Source organism: Tiliqua scincoides, chromosome 1 (assembly GCF_035046505.1).
Source record: "Tiliqua scincoides isolate rTilSci1 chromosome 1, rTilSci1.hap2, whole genome shotgun sequence".
Classification (NCBI taxonomy): Eukaryota; Metazoa; Chordata; class Lepidosauria; order Squamata; family Scincidae; genus Tiliqua; species Tiliqua scincoides.
Window position 1 is genome coordinate 82,475,570 of NC_089821.1, and position 20,629 is coordinate 82,496,198.

Consider the following 20,629-nt stretch of genomic DNA (forward strand, 5'->3'; position numbering starts at 1 on the left):
TCCCCCAGGTGAAGAAATCTGGGCCTTTGGAAGGGTCTTTCTCCAAGAAAGCAGGTGATGGAAGCCTTTGGCTGAAGAAATGTCTCATGCCATGAATAAGAAACAATGACTCCCTCTTGGAGAGACGGCCTCTGCCTCTCCAAGAAGGACCTCTCCCGATTTGGGTTGGCCTTTGGAAAACCCGAAACCACCCCGAGTTAAGTTGTGCACACATATATGTGCGTACACACACACACACGTGCATGAAGATAGACACACACACACACACACACACACACACACATATCCATATGCACGTGCATGTGTGTGTGTAGGTGTACACACACACATATACAGTTATGTTGTGCACGCATATATGAATTGAAGTTTTATATTAATATATACAATTCAAACCAATTAATATATAAACTTCAAAAATATAAACTTCAATTCATATATACAGGTATGTATATATGTATATATATCCCATGTACATAAACAACTCAATTTGTCCATTATAAATCAGTTCCCTAAAAGAATGGAGAGTTGGGGGGTGGGGAGAAAGAGTAATCGAGTCACGTGGCACCCAGCTTTCTCCCGTCCCCGCTCCCGAAAACGAGTTCACAAGACTCGCAGTCTAAGAATGTGAACACCTGAAACAGGCGCAGAGAGAACATCAGGCCTAGTCATCCCGCTGGTGAATCCTTACCAGCGTCTCTCCATTAGAAACACAATTTTAAGATATCCTAACTCGCTCTCTCTCGCTCTCTCTCGCTCTCTCTGTGTGTGTGTAATTAATGCAAGGAAATATATGCAAGGAGAACAGTGTACTAGAGAGCAGAAACCCGGAACCAACATAAAGCAACCCAAAAGCTCTATGGAAGAAGGTTTTCCACGAAGGATCCCGTGCCTTTATAAACGATGAGGCCACTTTGGACTGATGCTGTTGTTTCTGATGAAAAACAGAATTTTCTTTTTGTCATTCATCACGTGTGGTGTGTGTGTGTGTGTGTGTGTGTGTGTGTGTGTGTGTGTGAGAGAGAGAGAGAGAGAGAGAGAGAGAGAGAGAGAGAGAGAGAGATCTCACTGCCATGAAAACTTAACAGCTGAGAAACACTTGATTTTGTTACAGTATATTTATCCGAAAGTTTTGAAATAATTCGCTCTTTTCTTTGCACTGACATTAACTACTCTCTTTTCAAGTCCCACTTGTTAACGTGTGAAAAAAAGTCGAGGGAGAGTTTACCCGCATTTACAGTTAACCGTGTCAAGGGAGGGAAACAATTACAGACGTTATTGAAATTGACAGAGATGTTAGTCTAAAAGGCTAACATCCTACTAGTGTGTTAGGAGTAAAAACAGGGACATGATTCAGGTAAAATTCCACCACTCCGTTGGACTCCTATTGATTTAGATGGGAGCATCCTCTGCACCTGGGAACGTCCCATTGAACTCGTTGGGGCTACTTCTGATCGACTATGCTGGGAGCACTTCAACGCCCCCACGGACACAAATGGAACTGGAAAATGTTCCGCTGGGGCTGGATCGTGCCTTTAGTCCTTTTGCCAAAGTGCCTCGATGTAGTTATTTTCAAATCCATTCGTTTTTCATATCTGTCACAGCCCAGACAGCTAACAACAAAACACCCAGTTTAAGGGTAATAAATCTGATTAATATGTGATTTCAGAATCACTTGCTCCTTTTCTAGTCACTCCTTGGAAATCGCTTCCCCCCTCCCCAATCTAGGCTGATTTAAAAGAGATAAAAATGCAATTGTGGAAGACAGTTGTACAAACGGCCCAGAAAATTGGACTTTAATAGAAAGGGGGGGGGGGAGATCAAATTCTCTAGAGACTTGGAGCCCAAGTTTATGTTTGTCTACTCAGACGTAAGTCCCATTATAGTCAATGGAGCTTACACCTGGGAAAGTGTGGATAGGATTGTAACCTGGGACATGCAAGCCAAGTAAGAAACACACAGCCCAATCCCATCCACACTTTCCTGGGAGTAAGTCCCATTGTCTACAGTGGGACTTACTTCTGAGTAGACATGCCTAGGATTGGGCCGACACAGGCATTTGATGGAGCTGGTGCATGTTACTTGTGTATGTTACTTGTGCAGCTAATTAGACACTAGCTTTTTGCAAAGAATCCCTGGACGACCAGTCGTGAGCAGCAAGGAAACGGGAACTGGAAGCAGGATCCAGCCTCAGGGACGAGCTCAGCTCCCTCTGAATCCGCCAGTGCCTCGGATAATGTAGCTGCAAAGTTCCAAGGCAGCTCATTGGCGGACGTCAGGAACGTCATAGAGTTCTGGCGCCGCTCATTGGCCTTTTCCACGTGCGGGCCACCCTCACGTGCTTCCGGTTGGGATGAAAAAAAAGTGTGGCTGAGAGATTTTTTAGGGAGAGTTTGTGGCAAGATCGGAGCTGTCAGAGAATTGGCCTCTTTTTTTTTTTTTTTAAAGAGAAGTGTGTGTGTGGGGGAGGGAAGCTAGAAGGGGGAGAGAGAGGGAAATATGCACGTGCAAGCTGGCGATTAAAGCATCTGCCAAGATTGATCCCTGGGCAAAGAAGACTCTGACACTTGGGGAAGCCCCAAAGCTGCTGCCTCCTTTGGAGAAAGATGGGTAGATCGTGAGAAGATTTGGGGGGAGGGGGGCGGGGTTTGGGGGGCTGGTTTTGTTTTGGTGTCTTTTTTTTTTCCTGGAGAGGGGGGAAGAAAGAGAGGGAGAGAGAGGAAATATAAGATAACTGCAAAAAAAGGCGAATCCCTCCCCATGCCTGAGCCTGTGGATATCTCTCTCTAGATTCCTCTCCGAGCCAACAAGTGGATTTTATTTTGCATTTTGTGTGTCTTCATCTTCTTCATCCTCCTCCTCGTCACCTAAAGAAGAGGAAGAAGAAGAAGCAGCGGCGGCTCTGCTGGCACCTCCCGGCAACGTGGGGTGGGGGACTCGCTCCAGAAGGGGGGAGAGAAAAGGCAGCGATCTCCGGAGCTGGCGGCCGACTATGGAAGAGCAGACGGACAGCAAAAGCCAGCGCGACTCCGCTCCCACCCCCGGCAGCCACAGCAGCAGCGGCAGCGATGGAGAGGGCGTCCCGGCGTCGCCCGGCCGCGCTCCCTTGTCTCCCGCGGCGCCCTGCCTCGCGCCTCTGCCCCTCCACCCACACCACCCGCACCAGCACCACCAGCACCTCCAGCAGCAGCAGGCGCCCCCGCCTCCTCCTCAGCAGCAGCAGCAGCGGCCGCCTCCGCCGCCGCCGCCGCCGCCGCCCCAGCAGCAGCTCCACCGCACCACCAACTTCTTCATCGACAACATCCTGAGGCCGGACTTTGGCTGCAAGAAGGAGCAGCTCTCGATCCTCGCCGGGACTGCCGGGGGAGGAGGAGGAGGAGGCGGCGGCGGCCGGGATAGAGACCTAGATCGCGCGGCCAGCTCAGGTAGAGAAAATGTCAACCCACTGCTGGGCAGGCCCCCCAACCCGGCCTCCTCTCTCCTTAGCGCCGAGTCGCCCGCGAACCCCGACAGCTCCTCCACGGCCTCCTCCAAAGCCAGCCCCGCCGCGGCGGCAGCAGCGCTAGGGACGGCCAAGCCCCCCTCCTCCTCCTCCTCCTCCTCTTCCTCTTCCTCCTCCTCCTCCTCCTCCTCCTGCTCGGAAGGGAGTGGAACTAACCCGGCGAAGTACGGGGAGCACGCCAACCCCGCCATCCTGCTCATGGGCTCCGGTCATGGAGGAGCTGTGGTCAAGGGCGATTGTCAGCAGCCGCTGGTGTGGCCTGCCTGGGTTTACTGCACTAGGTATTCAGACAGACCGTCCTCGGGTAAGAATCCTCTGCGATCCGTGCCTCAGATCCCCCCCCCCCGCTGTGATGATGATGATGATGATGATGGTGATGGTGATGATGATGATGTTGTCCTGCTGCTGACTTGCTGCCATCGCCCCCCTCCCCCACCCCCTGCTCGTAGGCGACAGGTTCGCTGGCTGCCTCGCCTGGGAATCAGGCCCATTGCGCTGGAAATCGGGAAGCAGACCCCCGAGGGCCCAGTTACAGGTTGTGTGGCGGGTGCGGCAGGGGAAGGGATGCTTGGCCAGTAGACATGGCTAGTATGTAGACTGATAGTAGACACGAGTATCTAAGCTCCCTTGACTATCATGGGACTGACTCCTGAGCAGGCTTGCCTAGGATCGGGTTCTGGAGAAGCCCTCTGAGAGCACAAGACTACGTGTGTCTACTCAGAAGTAATCCCCATTGAGTCCAATGGGGCTTACTCTCAGGAAAGTGTGGATAGGATTGCAGCCTGACTTGGGAGCAGTCCGTGAAGCCAAGCTGGAGCCACCAGGTTGGGAACGTGGCCTCGGGGTGTGCGGGAGCCTAGCTGAGTCGGGTTCAGGAACCAAGCACCAGATGGGTGACTCACTCTGGGAATGCCCGGCTCCGAACCTTCCATGGGGCTTCCGATGCTGTGGACCTTTTCCGGAGCGATGGGGCGACGTTGGCTTCCAGGCTGAATCTACCATCGTAGCCGCGCTTCCTTCCCCGGGATTAAGCTGCACAGAAGGCAGAGTAGGACTTACACCTCGATCCTAAACTCGTCTACCACGACCGTGCCTGCTGGAGGTAGCTCTGCGCGGGCTGCTGAACTGTTGCAGACGAACCTGGCATTGCAGAAGTGCAGGGGAGGGCTCCCTTCCGAGTACACGTGTTAAGGATCGGGGCAGGGAAGAGAAATGAGGGTGTGGAGACCCTTCAGCCAAATCTTTCCGTCTTCCCCCGTCCCAGGGTTGTTGTTTTTTTCCTTCTTGGGTTAGGAAACAAAGGAGAGCTGCTCTTTCCAAAGGTATATTTTTTTTGCTGTTGTGAATATACTTTGGGGAGAACGCTTTGAATTTCAGGGGGGGGGGAGAGAAGGAGTGAGTTGGTTGGGGGGAATAGAGTCTGTGAATAGGTTTCCCACTATGATGATTTAAAAATAGTTGTTATTCGTTTGGGAGTGAAGGAGACACGTGTTGCACGGAGGGGGGTGTATGATCTGAAGGCAGGAGGGGGCCCCCCAGAAAGGAAGAGCAAAAAAACAGGTATAGGCACGTGAGAGCGACTTGAGGCCAGAGATCTCCGCCGATAAACAAACCGAGGCCTTCTCCTTGCTGCGGAGCAGACAAATCCAGGGCCTGAGGCCTTCTCGATCTCCCTTCCTCGCACAGAGCGTCCAAGAATGTCCCCAGTGGCCAAGATTTGGCTGCTAAAAAGCCCCCCAAACCCCTTTTGTTAAATCTCAGCTGCTGGAGTGAGAATCAATGGAATGCACCCCCAAAGAATAAAACCCTGAAGGTGGGTCTTCTTGTTGGGGGCAGAGTCGTTTGGGGGGGCTCTGCGGAATCTTGGATCAGCAGGGAGCAGAGATGGGGGCCCTGCAGAGATCAGAGGGAGGGAATTGTGGAGGAGAGCCCCGCCAGCCCGACCTGGACCAGAGTCAGCCGCTTCGGGTCAGTGGCAAGGGAAAGACCCTCTTCCAGCGAGGAAAGCAGGCCCGGCGCACTTGGAGGCGGACAAGGCCGGCTGCCCGGGTGGGTCTCTCTCTCACCTCCTCTTCCTCCAGCTCCATCTCTCCCGCTCCCGAGCCGCGCTTCTCCTGACCTCCTTTCTGCCGGCGATTGATCAGTCCCGCGCTATCAGCGCCAGCCATCTCGATCACGCCGCTATTGACACATCCCCGCTCCTTGAAACTCCGAAAAGCCACTTTGATTGACTCCGCGGATTGATTGAGTGATTGAGCTGTCAGCTCGGCCTTCCGCGGCCCGGTGCAACGATTTTATCACTCCTTTCTTGCCCAGCGCCTCTGCCTTGCGAGGCGGGGGGGGGGGTTTCAAAGAGGTTTCCTCCCCCCACAAAGACACCAGCTCCGCGAGGCTGCCACAGGCCTGCTGGGCGAGGCTGAACCTGACCCCGTCCTGTGTGTGTGAGTGAGGAGGGGAGGCCGCGGATAATAGAAAGAGACACGAATTTGACCCCTCTTTCCCCGGGGGCAAACCCGCGCGCTTCTTGGAAGAGTCACAGCCCAAGCCTAGGCATGTCTACTCAGAAGTAAGTCCCATTAGAGTCAATGGGGCTTACTCCCAGGAAAGGGTGGTTAGGATTGGGCTGTCCCTGTTTCCCCCCTCCCCAACTGAAAGCCATGGGAGAAGAGATTCTCCCCAAGCAACAGCAGGCAGCTCCGATTTGCGAGAGAGGGGACGCTCGCTGGGGTTTTCCGTAAAGAAATACCCGCAACTGAGTTTCTCGCGGTGGTCTTTATTTTTGACCTGCTGAGAAGACAGCCAGGGGTCTCCCAGCTGAGTCTTGGGCCTACTGACGGACAGGCTTTTCCTCTTCCCTGCCTTGTTCGGCCCCTGGTCAAAATGGGAAAACTTTCTTTTCAAAAAACCTTTGAAATCTTTTTTATTTTTAATGCATTTTTTTAAAATGTGGAGAACTCCTAACCCCCTGCGTGTCTGTGTGTGTTGTGTGTGTGCATAGACACGCATTTTTAATTTTTCTCATTTTCCCTAAATCCATTGTTCCGTTCCTAAGACTGCAATCCTAGCCACACTTTCCTGGGAGTAAGCCCCACTGGACACAACGGGACTTACTTCTAAGTAGACAGGCCTAGGCTTGGGCTCGGAATCGTTCAATAGCATTCCTAACATTTTTGGCTAACAGATTTTTTTTTGTGAACCAAAAACCGAGAAGGCTTTCTGAAGCATAAATCTATGAACCATGTAAAATATTTCCAGGGTTCTCCAGCTTGGGCTCCCTTGATTTCCACACCAGTGGCGTGGTGTGGACACACCTTGTTTGAGCTCTGTGGAAACCAACTCGGATCGCCCGATGAAAGTGGTCCTTCTTCTCTTTGAGGTTTCTTTCTCTGAACTTTCCCCTCTAAATAAATATATAAATAAATAAATAAATAAATAAATAAATAAATAAGAGGGGGAGAGAGAGGAGGAGTGAGAGAAGTGTCTTCTCGTTGGCATTCGTATTCCTGGTCCCTCAATATCTATGGTGGGTTTTTTTTTTTACGCCCCCACCCCCTAAATATATATGGCGAAGTTAATCTGAAACTGGCTGAAGAGCAATGGAAGCGCGTGGATTTCTCGCAAGAAGGCCTGGTTTGCGCTGGGGTGTTGGTGTGTGAATGGGGGGGTGGTTGGAGTAGCGGTGGTAGCTTTTCTTGGAAAGACACCCAAATGTTGAGTCAAGCGAGGCAGAACTGGTTCTGTCTCGTCCTGCACCTAGAAGCGTCACCGATGCCAACTCTGCGCAAGCGAGGATGGCATATGGGGGGGGGGAGAGGGGGGAGCCCTTCTTCTCCCGGCCTTTCTAGTTGCAAGTGGGGTGGATCTGTGGAGTGTGGAGGTGATCAGCCCGGTGGCTGCGGAGCCTTTCCCCCGGTGGCCGAGCGCTCTGGGCCTCGAGAGGCTAGCCTTGGGCGGCGGAGACAGAGACAGACGTGGCTGAGGTGCAGCCCGATTCCTTCTCAGTCTGTCACCCGGAGCTTCTGAGGACCGAAGCGTCCGGCCTCTCAGGAATCTGTAGGGCAGGTTCAGGCGTCCAAGCCTGAACGGGGCCCGGGCGGGGACAGAACCAGGGAGGCCCCTTGTGTGGCCCGTGCAGCCGTTCACACGCACCCGTACCATCGGTTATTTCTTCCCCGTCCAAGTGGGCTCCCGAAACTTTCTGCGGACTCCTGGTTTAATTCTGGATTTAGGTTTCAAAAACGAACAGCTGAAAAAACATTTTGAGTCCTAATTTCTTTTTTTTTTTTTAATCTTCCCTGATCAATGTGGAGCGCTTTGTTTGGACATGGAGGAAAAGGTCTGTCTCTGGATCCGAAGGGACTGGCAAAAATCCGGTTTTCTGGATTTAGTTTCCGAGGTTGCAAAGAAGTCGGCCCGAGGGGACGACTTCCAGGTTCCAATTTACTCCTAACTCGCGTGTCTGTGACTCGTTCAGTCAGGCGATGGCCCTTCCCTACCCCACCCGCCCAAGGAAACAAACCAAAAAAATAACCTCCTAAAACCGCTCATGGGGTTTGTTTGGGATTCACTTCTCATTGTCTCTACCCCCCCTTTATTATTTACAATCGCTTTGAGCATTTGTTGTTGCAGATTTTAAACGTCTTTTTTTCTTTTAAATCTGTGTATGTTGAAGATGAATGACGTGGGGAGATGTCTCCCCGGGTCCCATCCAGTACGTTGCATTTAACTCTTGCGACCCTGGGAAAGCTGTGGACCTGAGCTGGGGGCTTTGGGCAAAGCGAGGGCATCATCAGGCACTTTTCCGATGTATTTTGCAGGACAAAGGGGTGTGTGTGTATGTGTGTGCTTGTTTTCCTAAATGAAATATCTAGTAATGGGGGGATTGAAATGTGTAACTTCCCCCTTTTTTTATAATCTTTTTATAATCTTTCCGCCATTTTTATTTTAAAAGACGTGAAATCATTGATGAATCTTTGCCTTTAAAATATCTAACTGGACAAATCTAGATAAACTACACATCAGGATAGCGATGTAGATCCAGAGAGATGAAGAGACAACTGCTCAGGATCTGATACATAGCTATCGAGTTTGGGCCCACAATCAGCAGATACATTCGTGTGAATGACTGTTTTGCTTTTCTTTTCTTTTCTTGACGTTTTGGGGTGTTTTCTTTTTTCTCTCCTCTTGACCTCCTTCTGGATGGGATTTTAATTTAATTTTTTTTTAACGACGTATTTAATGGCGGGCTACTCTGCTGACTGTGGTTGAGAACCTACCAGGGACGCTGACTTGTGGCAATGAATGGGATTCACTTCCGAGTAAATTTACACAGGGTGAGGGGTGCATCCACGGTTCAAGTAGTAGTGTGTTGGAGACCGAGGTAGAGATCCTAATAAGATCTGTCCCTTTGGCCTCGCTGGCGCTTGCCAGACCCCCCCCCCCTTTGGAAAGAGGCGCCCCCCCAAACATTTGGAGTGACTCCGAATTGCAGACCCTGGTGACGTCCCTGGTTTTTGGACTGTTTCTGATCTGGCAACGCTGTCCTCTGTCCTTCCTCTCCTCTCCTCCCCTGCCCCCCTTGCCCTCCTTGTGTGTGCCTGTGTGTGCGTGTCTCTCTCCCCCCCCCCCACCCGCCTGTAGGTCCCCGCACGAGGAAGCTGAAGAAGAAGAAGAACGAGAAAGAGGACAAGAGGCCCCGGACGGCGTTTACGGCGGAGCAGCTCCAAAGACTCAAGGCGGAGTTCCAGGCTAACCGCTACATCACGGAGCAGCGGCGGCAGACCCTGGCCCAGGAGCTGAGCCTCAACGAATCGCAGATCAAGATCTGGTTCCAGAACAAGCGGGCCAAGATCAAGAAAGCCACCGGCATCAAGAACGGCCTCGCCCTCCACCTCATGGCCCAGGGGCTGTACAATCATTCCACCACCACCGTGCAAGACAAAGAGGACAGCGAGTAGCCTGTCTGCCCGCCCGCAGCAGCCCCAGAGACCTTTTCCAGGCTTCATACTATTATTATTATTATTCTAATTATTATTATATGATGAGGAACCCGATCGCCTTTGTCGAGGCAAGACAAAGAAGCGCGAGACAAAGACAAAAAAAAAATAATAATAAAAAAGAGGACAATTTGGACAACGAGCAACAAAGGACTTCTACACAGCAGCGAGACGTTGGAGGGGGACTTGGAAGGGTGCTATTTAAGAGAGAGAAAAAGGAAAAAGAATCAGATTTATTGTCTATTCATAGTTATAAGGACTCTGATTTTAAAAAAGACAAAAAACAAACAAACAAACAAACCCGAACACTTACAAAAAATTATCTATATAGCCAAACATCGTATGATCTTGTATATATTTAATTTCAGGTAAGGAACAAAAAATGTGTAGCGTTTTCTAATCGCTCAGCCCCTTGAGCGCTTCTCTCTTCTCTGGTCTCTTTCTCTCTCTCCCCCCCCCCATTTGTTTTCTTAATTATTACCCCCCTCCACCGTCCCCACTTTCAGCATCTTGGTTTCGAAGTATGTGTCTGGTTCTCTCCCACTTTGCTTTCCCCTCCCCTCCCCCTCCTGTGTGTGTTGTTGTGTGTGCCTTCTCCTCTCCTTATTTTGTGTGTGTGCCTGTGTTTTTTCCTTTTCTTTCCGAGGAAGAACAATAACAATACGACCCACAGACTGCGAGACTGAACCCCTGCTGCAAGCCAAAGATTTTTTTTTCTTATGTTCAGAAATCTGTAGTCTGAAATAAAGCGTAGATTGTGTTCAGGAGATATGTCCATTGTAATTCTTCCCCCTCCCCTTTAATAGATCAATTTAATAGATTCGGATCATTTTATATCTATCTATCTATCTATCTATCTATCTATCTATCTATCTATCTATCTATCTATCTATCTATCTATCTATCTATCTATCTATCTAAAACGCCCCATGTTTTTCTCTCTCTAATTTTCTCAACATAGTTCTTCCCTCTTCTTAAAAAAAGTCAAACAATATTTCATGAAAATGAAAAAAACCCTTTGTTTTTATTTTTAATACTCATTATCTGCTCCAGCAATTCGAGGGGACAATATAGGCCCCAATCCAGCTAAAGTTAGCCATAGTAATGATCCCGATCCTGAGTACCCCAGTACATTTACTCAGAAATCAGTTGGACTGATTTCAGCCAGCCTGTTTCCAAGGAAGCTATGTCAGAATGCCAGATGCAAGGGAGGGCACCAGGATGCAGGTCTCTTGTTATCTGGTGTGCTCCCTGGGGCATTTGGTGGGCCGCTGTGAGATACAGGAAGCTGGACTAGATGGGTCTATGGCCTGATCCAGTGGGGCTGTTCTTATGTTCTTATGAAGCTTAGAAGCTATAACTTGAGAGCCCTAGCCTATGCATGTCTACTCAGAAGTAAGTCCCATTATAATCAATGGAGCTTACTCTGAGGAAAGTGTGGTTAGGTTTGCAGCCTGACAGCCCAAACCTATGCATGCCTACTCAGAAGTAAGTTCCATATAGTCAGTGGGTTTTACTCGCAGGAAATTGTAAGCCTTAGAGCTTAATCCATATCTACTCAGAAGTAAGTCCCACTGTGTTCAACGGGACCTACTCCAAGGAAAGCATGGATAGGATTGTAGCCCTAGTCGCTTTGGAACCACCCAGACCTCTCGACTAACTTGTGCCAATGGGTGTTAATCACAACTGGCTGTAGCTGCGTTGAGAGCCAAAGAGACCAAGCCAAGAGCTCAAAGCAGGCCCATGAATTCCAGGAGGGTTACACCCGTGTAAATGTTTCTTGAATCACCCTGTATGGCTCCAGTCGTGGTCCCCAAGAGTGTGACACACGTTGAGTGTGTATGTGAGAAAGCGTGTGCATTATATGACTCAAGAATAATGTCCTGAAATATTCTGGCCCTTCCGAGTTTCAGGATGGGTTGGAAAGAAATTTCTGTGACAGCTCCCCGCCTCTATGCCAAGATCATATTGAATTTCGACTGAGGCGCCTTTTGCCAGGAAGAGCAATAGAAGCAGAGAGAGAGAGAGAGAGAGAGAGAGAGAGAGAGAGAGAGGAGTGGAAACGATCAGTACTTTGCAGACGGTTGCTTAGCAGCCTGGCATAATGAATGGCGGGAGGGGGGGTGGCTTTCCCTCTTTGGCCTTCCTGAGCAGCCATTGCCTTCTCCTTCTTTCTTGCTTAAAGAAAATTCAGAGGTTTCACTGAAGGCACTTTGTCGCTCAGCCCTTTTTCTGCCTTCCAGCTTGGAGATTAGGCAATGGTCTCTCCTTCCAAGAGAGTTCCAGGCCCAAAAGAATGGCCACCGGAGCCAACAGTTGCAACAAGCAGGTGGATCAAGCCTTGTTCTCCAGCAGGCCAACAGTATTAAGCAAAGAAACCAGTTTTAATTTGTTTTGGAGACACACTGCACTCCTGAGAGCTCAGTATTAATTTGGTGTCCTGGTGACTGTTCCATGAAATTGCCAGTACCTTATAGGCATCTGGGTGTGACCTAACAGGCAGAAGCCACTATTCTGTCGCTTTGCTTCCTTCCCTTCCTTTCTTTTTGAAAAAAGAACCCCATCTATGTAATCCATGACCCCTAAGTACAGTTCTCTAGAAGTAAGTCCCATTGAGTTTATTGGGTTCCAATGTGGAATACTTAATAGCCTTCCCCAAAGCAGATTTCCTGATTTCAGCTGGACAACCTTCAAGTAAATATAGCTAATATCTAACCCTTAGTTGTTAGATATCTTCTTCTTCTACTACTACTACTGCTGCTGCTGCTGCTGCTACTACTACTAGTCATAGTCATAGTAGTAGTTCCATTAGTAGTACAATTAATAGTACACTTACTTTCTACCTCATCCCCTCTTTTCCCTTTATTTATTTAGAGTTTATATTAAAAACTGACAGAGATCAAATTCAGTTCATTGTACTCCATTATTAAAGCTATCATTTCTGTTTACAAAAAGGGTCACAGTACAGCCAAAATTAAGTGCTAAGCACACATATGCATGTTTACTCACAAGTGAAGCCCACTATTTTCCATAGGTAGGTAAATAAAGGCACAATCCTAACCAACTTTCCAGCACTGGCATAGCCGTGCCAGTGGGGCATGTGCTGCATCCTGCAGTTGGGGGACAGTCACGGAGGCCTCCTGGAGGTAAGCTTACCTTGGAATTGCATTGCCCTTACCTAGGTGCTGAAAATTTGGTTAGGTTTGCACCCTAAATTGTGTAGAATTGCACCACCAGCTCCATTGATCTCAGTGCAAGAGTCAAGCTTGTGGTGTTTTTCTCTGATTGAAATCAAATGCTTTAGGGTCATCATTCCCACTGGCTTAGAACAAAACCATTTCAACAATATTGCAGATCAATTCACTTAACCCTAATTTAAAGAAGACAATGGGCCAAAACTAGGAGTGCAAATGCCAGCACAAATGTAGGCCTGCTTACTCAGAAGTAGTCTCTCTGAGTTTAGTAGGACTAGCTCTCTAGGAAGCGTGTCCAGATTGCAGCCCTACCATTCTAAGAAGTCCAGTCTACTTGTATTCCACTGTGAGGCATACACTCAGAACTGGACTGAGGTGGGGCCCAATTAGAAACATTTTTTGTGGGGTTCCAGGTTCACATAAGAACATAAGAACAGCCCCACTGGATCAGGCCATAGGCCCATCTAGTCCAGCTTCCTGTATCTCACAGCGGCCCACCAAATGCCCCAGGGAGCACACCAGATAACAAGAGACCTCATCCTGGTGCCCTCCCTTGCATCTGGCATTCTGACATAACCCATTTCTAAAATCAGGAGGTTGCACATGCACATCATGACTTGTAACCCGTAATGGATTTTTCCTCCAGAAACTTGTTCAATCCCCTTTTAAAGGCATCCAGGCTAGACGCCATCACCACATCCTGTGGCAAGGAGTTCCACAGACCAACCACAAGCTGAGTAAAGAAATATTTTCTTTTGTCTGTTCTAACTCTCCCAACACTCAATTTTAGCGGATGTCCCCTGGTTCTGGTGTTCTGGTGTTCACAGCCAAGGTCTGTAGAATCCTAGAGATATAAATATAATTTATTTTAGACTTTATAACTCAATGGTAGAATGGGAGGCAATTAAAATGTGTGCTTAAAAAGTGCATGTAAGTTAATGGACCAAATGAATCTAAGCACATTTGAATATAAAATTGCTTACAAGGCTAGATTGACTACCTTAGTGTGAAGCCCCCTTAGGTGCAAGACCCAATTGGGAGCAATTGGTCCAATTGGCTTAAAGTTGGCCCTGTATACACTCCAGGGGCATCTGCCAAGTACAGGGGGTGTGTAGTGAGGAACATTCTCTGGAGATGGAGCTGTGAGTATTGGGGTGAGGGGTGACATCTCTTATTTTGTGCTTTCTTTTTTTTCAAAGCAACCTCTCTTGCCCACTATCAGTTTAGGACCCCTTGCCCCCTGACCAGAAAGTTTTGGAGGACTTGGTTCGAATGGTTATGGTCACTTTGCTTGAGAGTGTGAAGTTGGATTGGCAGAGGACGGATGTACACTGTGGGCCAGGCAAAAATGGGTTTAAGGAAAAGCAATGTGTTCCACTGAAATCGGTGAGGCTGAATTGACCCTGCAACCCAGGGGTTGCACAGTGATTAGAAAGAACTGTAAAATCCTGCTCCCCATCAGCACTGCAAACAAAAGGAATTCAACCCTTCCTCTCTCCCTATCAAACAGGGCAGGCCTTGCCCACAGAATCCAGAGCTTCAGGCTACTGACTCCTTCAGGGAAGGCCAGAAGAACTCTGACACTGACCAATGTATTGGCAGAACCCAGGAGAGGGGGATAAGAGGGCAATTTGTACCTGGGCCCAGGGTCAAAAAGAGGGCCCCAGAGCCAAAGAAGGGGGCCCAGAAATTTCCTGGGATCTTACATTTTCCAATCTCACCTGTACTGGATGCCAAGAGGGATGTTGGCTATGCAGTTCCTGTTGCTACCAAAGGCCATATGTGCTGGGCCTAGGAATGCGTACATGACCCTCCTTAACACAGTGTCAAATCTGGGAGGGAACTGGCCTGCTACAGTGGCTCTTTGGCATGTAGGTCTGCTTACCATGAAGGGTGTATAGGAGCTCAGGGACACAGCTGCAGGGCTACAGCTTTCTGCAGAAGTATGTTTTGGTGCAAACAGGACACTTCCCATTCAATGTGAGCCTTGTTTTGCCCCCTCCCCACCCCTGTTCTGCTCACCCTTTTCACTGTCCTCCCTGCTCTGTTTCATCCCTTCTCCACCCCCTTTGGAAAGGGGTCCAAATAAAACTTTGCACCCCCTGATAAAATTCCTTAGGGAAGCCCTGAGTATCTACCAGTTACCAGTCCATACTATCTGTTCCACACAATGGGGAAAGGGGGGGAAGCCTGATCTCTCCTGTATCCCATTTTATATTCACAACAACCCCATAAGGTAGGTGAGGCAGGAAATAGTCATTGGCTCAAGGGGGTAACTCAGTGAGCTTCCTGGATGAGGAGGATTTGAAGTCCACTCTTGCCACCCTCTTTCCACTCATCTGCCATTGAAAGAGGCTAGAGACAGCCATTCCTAACTCCAGGCAAGAATCCTTCAGCTGGCCATTTTGTACTATCCCAGTGGACTAGAAACTGAAGCCTGGGTTGTGGTGGCAACCCTATGCTACGTGCTTGAATATGATCCCCTCCTAGACGTCTTCCACAAAGCGGGACTCTACAGTCAAATTCTCTCTACTCCATTTCCAATACACCACTTTTCAATTGTTTTAAGACTTATCCCCCCCTTTATTTCATCCTCCAAACCAATTTTGTCTCTATGAGCTCATTCCTTATGGAGCTGATCTCTAGACACCCCCCCCTCCCGATGTGTTTCGAGTAAGAGGGTTTAGCTCCTATAGGTGTATCTGGGAGTCCATCTTACTGAACCTGGGGAGGGGGGGAGATGGACTTGTTTCGGAATAAATTAAACGTGGCTGGGACGCTTCAGTCGAGCTGCTTCTGAGGGGCTCCAGGCCTGGCTCCAAGCCACCAGGGAGGTGATCCTGAACTCTGGCGAAGCGGGCCATGGCTTTCGAGTCAGTAGCAGCTTGAGGCGCCGTCAGGTTTTTTAAATTACTGGGCGAGAATTGAATCATAAACTGAAGTCCCCTTTCGCTGATGGGGGGAAATTAGCTGGGCTTTGGACTTCCAACCCGATCGATTAAAGGCGAATTATAGAGCCAAATATCAAATGAATCTCAATTTCTCTCCCTGCTGCTGCTGCTGCTGCTGCTGGATGCTTTCAGTCTCCACCCACGCAAGATCCGGCGTGTCCTGCAAAGAGGGGCGGGGGGGGCTCTCTCGCCCAAGCACACGCAAGGGCTTTTTAATTAGTGCTGTGCTCTCATGGCCGCAGGAGTATTTATGGAGAGGCAAGCCCCACCCACCCCCATCACGGCTCCTTTCATTTGCTGAGCTGGGAGCAGGCACGAGAAGAGAGCTGCTTGCTGGCCTGGGAGGGAAAAGGAAAAAGGGCTGTTTTTATTTCCTTTACAAATTTCCTTCGATCCACCGACACGCCTCGCTCCTGAAGCGGGCTCGGAGGCAGGGCTTCCTCTTCCTCTTCTTCCTCTCCTTGGCTGGCATGTCTGCGCTCCTCACGCAGGTCTAGTGACCAGATCGTACGTGCACAGTCATGTTTGGCGAGGCGAACGGTCTGCTCTCACTGGAGGCAACCACCAAAACAGTCCCAGCTCTCCCAATGGAGCAGGACTGCCACTTACACGCACGCAGGTAGAGAAAACACGAGTTCGCACATACGCACGTGCAGGGGGGTATGACCTCCCACCTACTTCACCTTTACATTCGCAATGTACGTGCTATCTATCTATCTATCTATCTATCTATCTATCTATCTATCTATCTATCAATACATGCATATATGTGTTGATACATATAATGCACCTATGTATTAATATATATATAGATACATATAAATAAAATCAATCTATCTGGATATGAATATATGCATGTATATATTGATACATATAATCAGAGCGCGATACCATAGTCTTTCGAGACTGAAGGTTGCCAATACAAGATATAAATGCACCTATCTATTAATACATATTAATACATATAAATAAAAAGCATCTATCTATCTATCTATCTATCTATCTATCTATCTATCTATCTATCTATCTATCTATCTATCTATCTATCTATCTATCATAGATATCAATACATGCATATATGTGTTGATACATATAAAATGCACCTATGTATTAATATATATAGATACATATAAATAAAAAGCATCTATCTATCTATCTGGATATAAATACATGCATGTATATATTGATACATATATAAATGCACCTATCTATTAATACATATTGATACATATAAATAAAAAGCATCTATCTATCTATCTATCTATCTATCTATTGTTGGAGGAATCTTAAAAATTGGTTTCCTCTTTGGGGGGGAAGCAGAGTAGCTTCAGCAGCAGACCCCCCCCCCCTTTGCTGGGTCTGCTGGGGGAACCCAGGGAACCTCCCACACTCGGTTGACTGCTAATCAATAAAGACAAAGGACAGTGGCTGGTTGAAGTTGCAAAAGAGAGTCATTTACTCACGGTTCCATAGAAGCATGTTTACAGCATCTGATTATGATCAGAGGTTCACTAAACTTGAGACAGCAAGGCCCTAAAGCTGCCTCGCCCTGCGTGTGCCATGTGGTCAAGATGGCGTCACCAGCAGAGCTCTGCTGGGTGCCACCTTGTCAGGTCAGTGTGGAAGAGAGGCAGAGAGCAAGAGAGCAGAAGGGAAGGTTATAGGGTCTGGGCCACACCCCCACATAGGTCACCAAAAGGGGACAGGTAAAGTGTAGGGTCACTGGGCCATGGCTTAACCCTTTCAGGACAGTATCCTGCCACCTCTGGACAGCAGACGGAGTTGCTCCAAACGCCAACACGTATCCCCTCGCAGGCAGGGAATGTTATGAAAGAGTGCTGTCCTGTGCGGATCAAACAATCCCCCCCCCCCAATTTCTCAGTGGTTTTCTATACACGACAGTTAATGGTTCTATTGTCCCTTTACATTACAGCAGGTTGGTCTGGTCAGGTGTTTTGTGAGACGAGACCCGTGAACACCATGCAGTTGAACGCTTCAACTTCTCTCTAGGGTTGCAATCCCATTCATTCACACGTTCCTAGAAGTAAGCCCCAATGAACACAATAGGACTTACATCCGAATAGACACGCACAGGACTGCACCGTCAGGGCTCAATCCTATCCTACTTTCCTGTCGCTATGCAGCCACAATGTAGTAAGGGATCCAGGAGGATTCTTTGACTGCCCCCCTCCCCGTACCGCATTCGCCCCATTGGTATGGCTACACTGGCACTGGAAAGCCGGATAGGATGGGGGCCTAAGTTGTCTCCTTCCTCTGGGAAGAAAGAGGAAGGCGCTGCGCTGCCCAAGTCTAGCTGAAGGTGGAACCAGTTCAGACGTTTCAAATGAGGACGGGATGCTGTTGGGATCCCAGTGTTTGTAGAATGGCCACGGAACGTCCTGCTTGGGTCTCGCTCGCACGCAGGCGCTGTCGGGAGCAGGGCGGGTGGAGGAACAGCCCCAGAAATGTTCTACGTTTGGGATATGCTGAAAAGTGACCCCCAACGCACCGGTCCATATATGGCGCCATCAGCGTTCCAGAAGACCCTACCGACGACAGTCCATGTATTTGAATGGACCCCTGAACTGTATCTGCACCTCCCCCCCCGCCGCCGCTTGTATGTCTGCATGTGGGTCTATAGGTATAGGTACAGCTGGGAGAGAGTGGGAGGTAGAACTTCTTCCTAGTCTATAAGGACGGATAAGGCAGCATAAAAGAAAGAAAAGGCAGCCAGGCAGAAGACTATTGCAACCCAAGAGAGTTGGGGGGGGGGGGGAAGAGTCCTAGTTGTGATGATGAAGCGATTCCACTTCGCGGCTAGTTTGGTGGAGCCCACGTCCATGAGAGGGCAACAGAGCCCAGCACACTACGGATGCCCTTTCAGAAGGAGCCGGGGGGAACTGATCGAGGGCGCCTGCTGGGGCTTCGGGTTGGTCAGGATCCACCTGGCCCTGGCCCTACTCTTGGGCTGAGAGCAAGAAGGTCCATCCCCCCCCTCTCCCAGCCCCTCGCCTCCCCGCGTGTCCGCTGCCTGTTCTGGGTGTTTGCTCGGCGTGGCAAGTGAGTTAAAGGAATCCACTTTAACTCAAGCAGCAAGGCATGAAATATAATCGCGGGCAATTATGCGGAGAGAATCCTGGCGACGGGGGGGGTGCCTGTTGGGTGCAGGAGAGGTGGGGGGAGATCGCAGGATAACGGCTGATGACCAGTCGCCCACATGATGGTGGGGGTCCGGGGAACACGCACAGTGCCTGAAATCTGCTCCCTGGGGACTGGCGTGGCGGAGACAAGTCCTCCCACCGGAATTTTCGGACTCGAGGGGATGGGGGAGGCACAGCAGGTGCTGATGCGGGCGCTGGGGGGGTGAGCGAGTGGGTGGGAGGAGTGGCTTACCTCGAGGTGGGGAGCCAACATGCCTCCAAGGGGGGCCACGGGGCAGCCACAATCTCCTTGCCCTTTGGGGGGTTTTCTTCCTGGGGGGGAAGGGAGGGGAAGGAGAGAGAAGAAAGAACACCCCGGCACTCTGGACCCCAAGCTGTTCCCCGCCAGATCAGACGCAGCCAGGCAGGGCCCACGTTTGGCTGCAGTCTGGGTGTCCACCCATGCCTCGTCGACCTCCCCCACCCCATCGCCTGTCCTAAAAAGCAGACAGCCCAGGAAGGCAAGCAGCATCTCCCCGTCGAGGGAGAAGAGAGTGAACTTCAGGCACCTGCTCTTTCCACCCCCCCCCCATCTTCAGGGTGGTGTCACCACTGTCCCCTCTCTGCTTTCCGGAGATTAGCCCCCCCGCCCTGCCCCGTCCTTCTCCTAATACCTGAGAATGTCCCCCAGGTGAGTCTTTCACGCCCAGGTAGCCAAGCTCTTCACCTTTGGAAACAGCGCAAGCCCAGCGGCCCCCATCCCATGGTCGGTCCATTGTAGGAAATGCACCCCGGTGAATCTAGCCAAGACTTTGCCCAAGTTCTAGCTGGCTCTTGGGGAAGGCCAGCAGGTCATTTCCTCCCCAGTCCTCTGCAATGCCTTGCCTGCATCAAGAGCGGTTCATCGGTTGTCCGCCCCTGCGGCAAGGTTGCCGACCCCCCCCCCACACGCTCCCACGAGGTCCCTCGGGCATTTCGAACCCGCCAGGAAGGGGGAATTCAGATGGGGGTCACTCGCCTACCCTTGGATATGTAGGGTGGCGTTCAGTGGGGCCATTCCCCAATCCAGGGCCTCTGAGAGGAATTTTATCAGGGGGTACAAAGTTTCTTTTAGGCCCCTTTGCAAAGGGGGAGGGGTGAAACAGCGGGGGAGGGTGGCGATGGGGGGAAGAATAGGGGCAAGGAGGGGTGAAGCAAGGTGAGGAGAGGGTCGAGACAGACGGAAAAGTCTTTGGAGCCCAGGTCTACCCACCCATGTGGCATCAGTAGTGTCTCCAGCATCCCCAGTCATGGTCCTATCCCCAGCATTTCGTGGGGGCAACAAGTAGGTGGGAAAATGTCCGATCCCTGGAAATTTCTGGGCCCCTCCTTTGGCTCCTGGGCCCCCCTTTTGACCCTGTGCCTGGGTGCAAATTACCCCTTTGACTCCTAGGCCCTGCCCCAATCCACAGGCACTAGATCGGGCCCCACGCTCGAAAGACTCGGAGAGTTTCACAGTAGCCCATTCCTGCTCGCACACGCGTGTTTCTCGCTCGTGACTGCGGCATTCTGACATGTTCTGCGTAGACGAGCAGAACGGAGAGAGAGAGAGAGAGAGAGAGAGAGAGAGAGAGAGAGAGAGCTTGCGTGGGCAGCACTGCTTCGCAATGGGGGCTGACGCTTTCAGTGGTCAAGTGGTCCTTATACACGTGTGAACCAACCAGCCCTTAGAAATCCGTGTCTTCTCTCTCTCTCACTACACCTGCCTATCAATCAATCCCTCTCCTCCGGCCCAGCCGAGTACAGGCCTGACTATGTCCACCAGCCCCCCCCCCCCGATTCCCCGTCTCTTGTCCTTCCTGCCAGAGGC

The 20,629-nt window shown here is 50.1% G+C and overlaps 1 protein-coding gene across 1 annotated transcript; it reads left to right on the top strand.

Moving 5' to 3' along the window:
- The first annotated feature begins 2,989 nt into the window (after positions 1–2,989).
- EN1 (engrailed homeobox 1) lies at positions 2,990–9,456 on the top strand. The gene is made up of 2 exons (XM_066621480.1): positions 2,990–3,803; positions 9,140–9,456. The coding sequence occupies exons 1-2, from the start codon at positions 2,990–2,992 to the stop codon at positions 9,454–9,456; spliced, it is 1,131 nt and encodes a 376-aa protein (XP_066477577.1).
- Positions 9,457–20,629: the final 11,173 nt, after the last annotated feature.

What these genes read in the sequence shown, in the direction of transcription:
- EN1 (XM_066621480.1), top strand. Translation starts at nt 2,990, where the DNA reads ATGGAAGAGCAGACGGACAGCAAAAGCCAGCGCGACTCCGCTCCCACC. An exon ending in TTCAGACAGACCGTCCTCGG is followed by an intron (nt 3,804 to 9,139) that starts GTAAGAATCCTC and finishes ACCCGCCTGTAG; the next exon opens with GTCCCCGCACGAGGAAGCTG.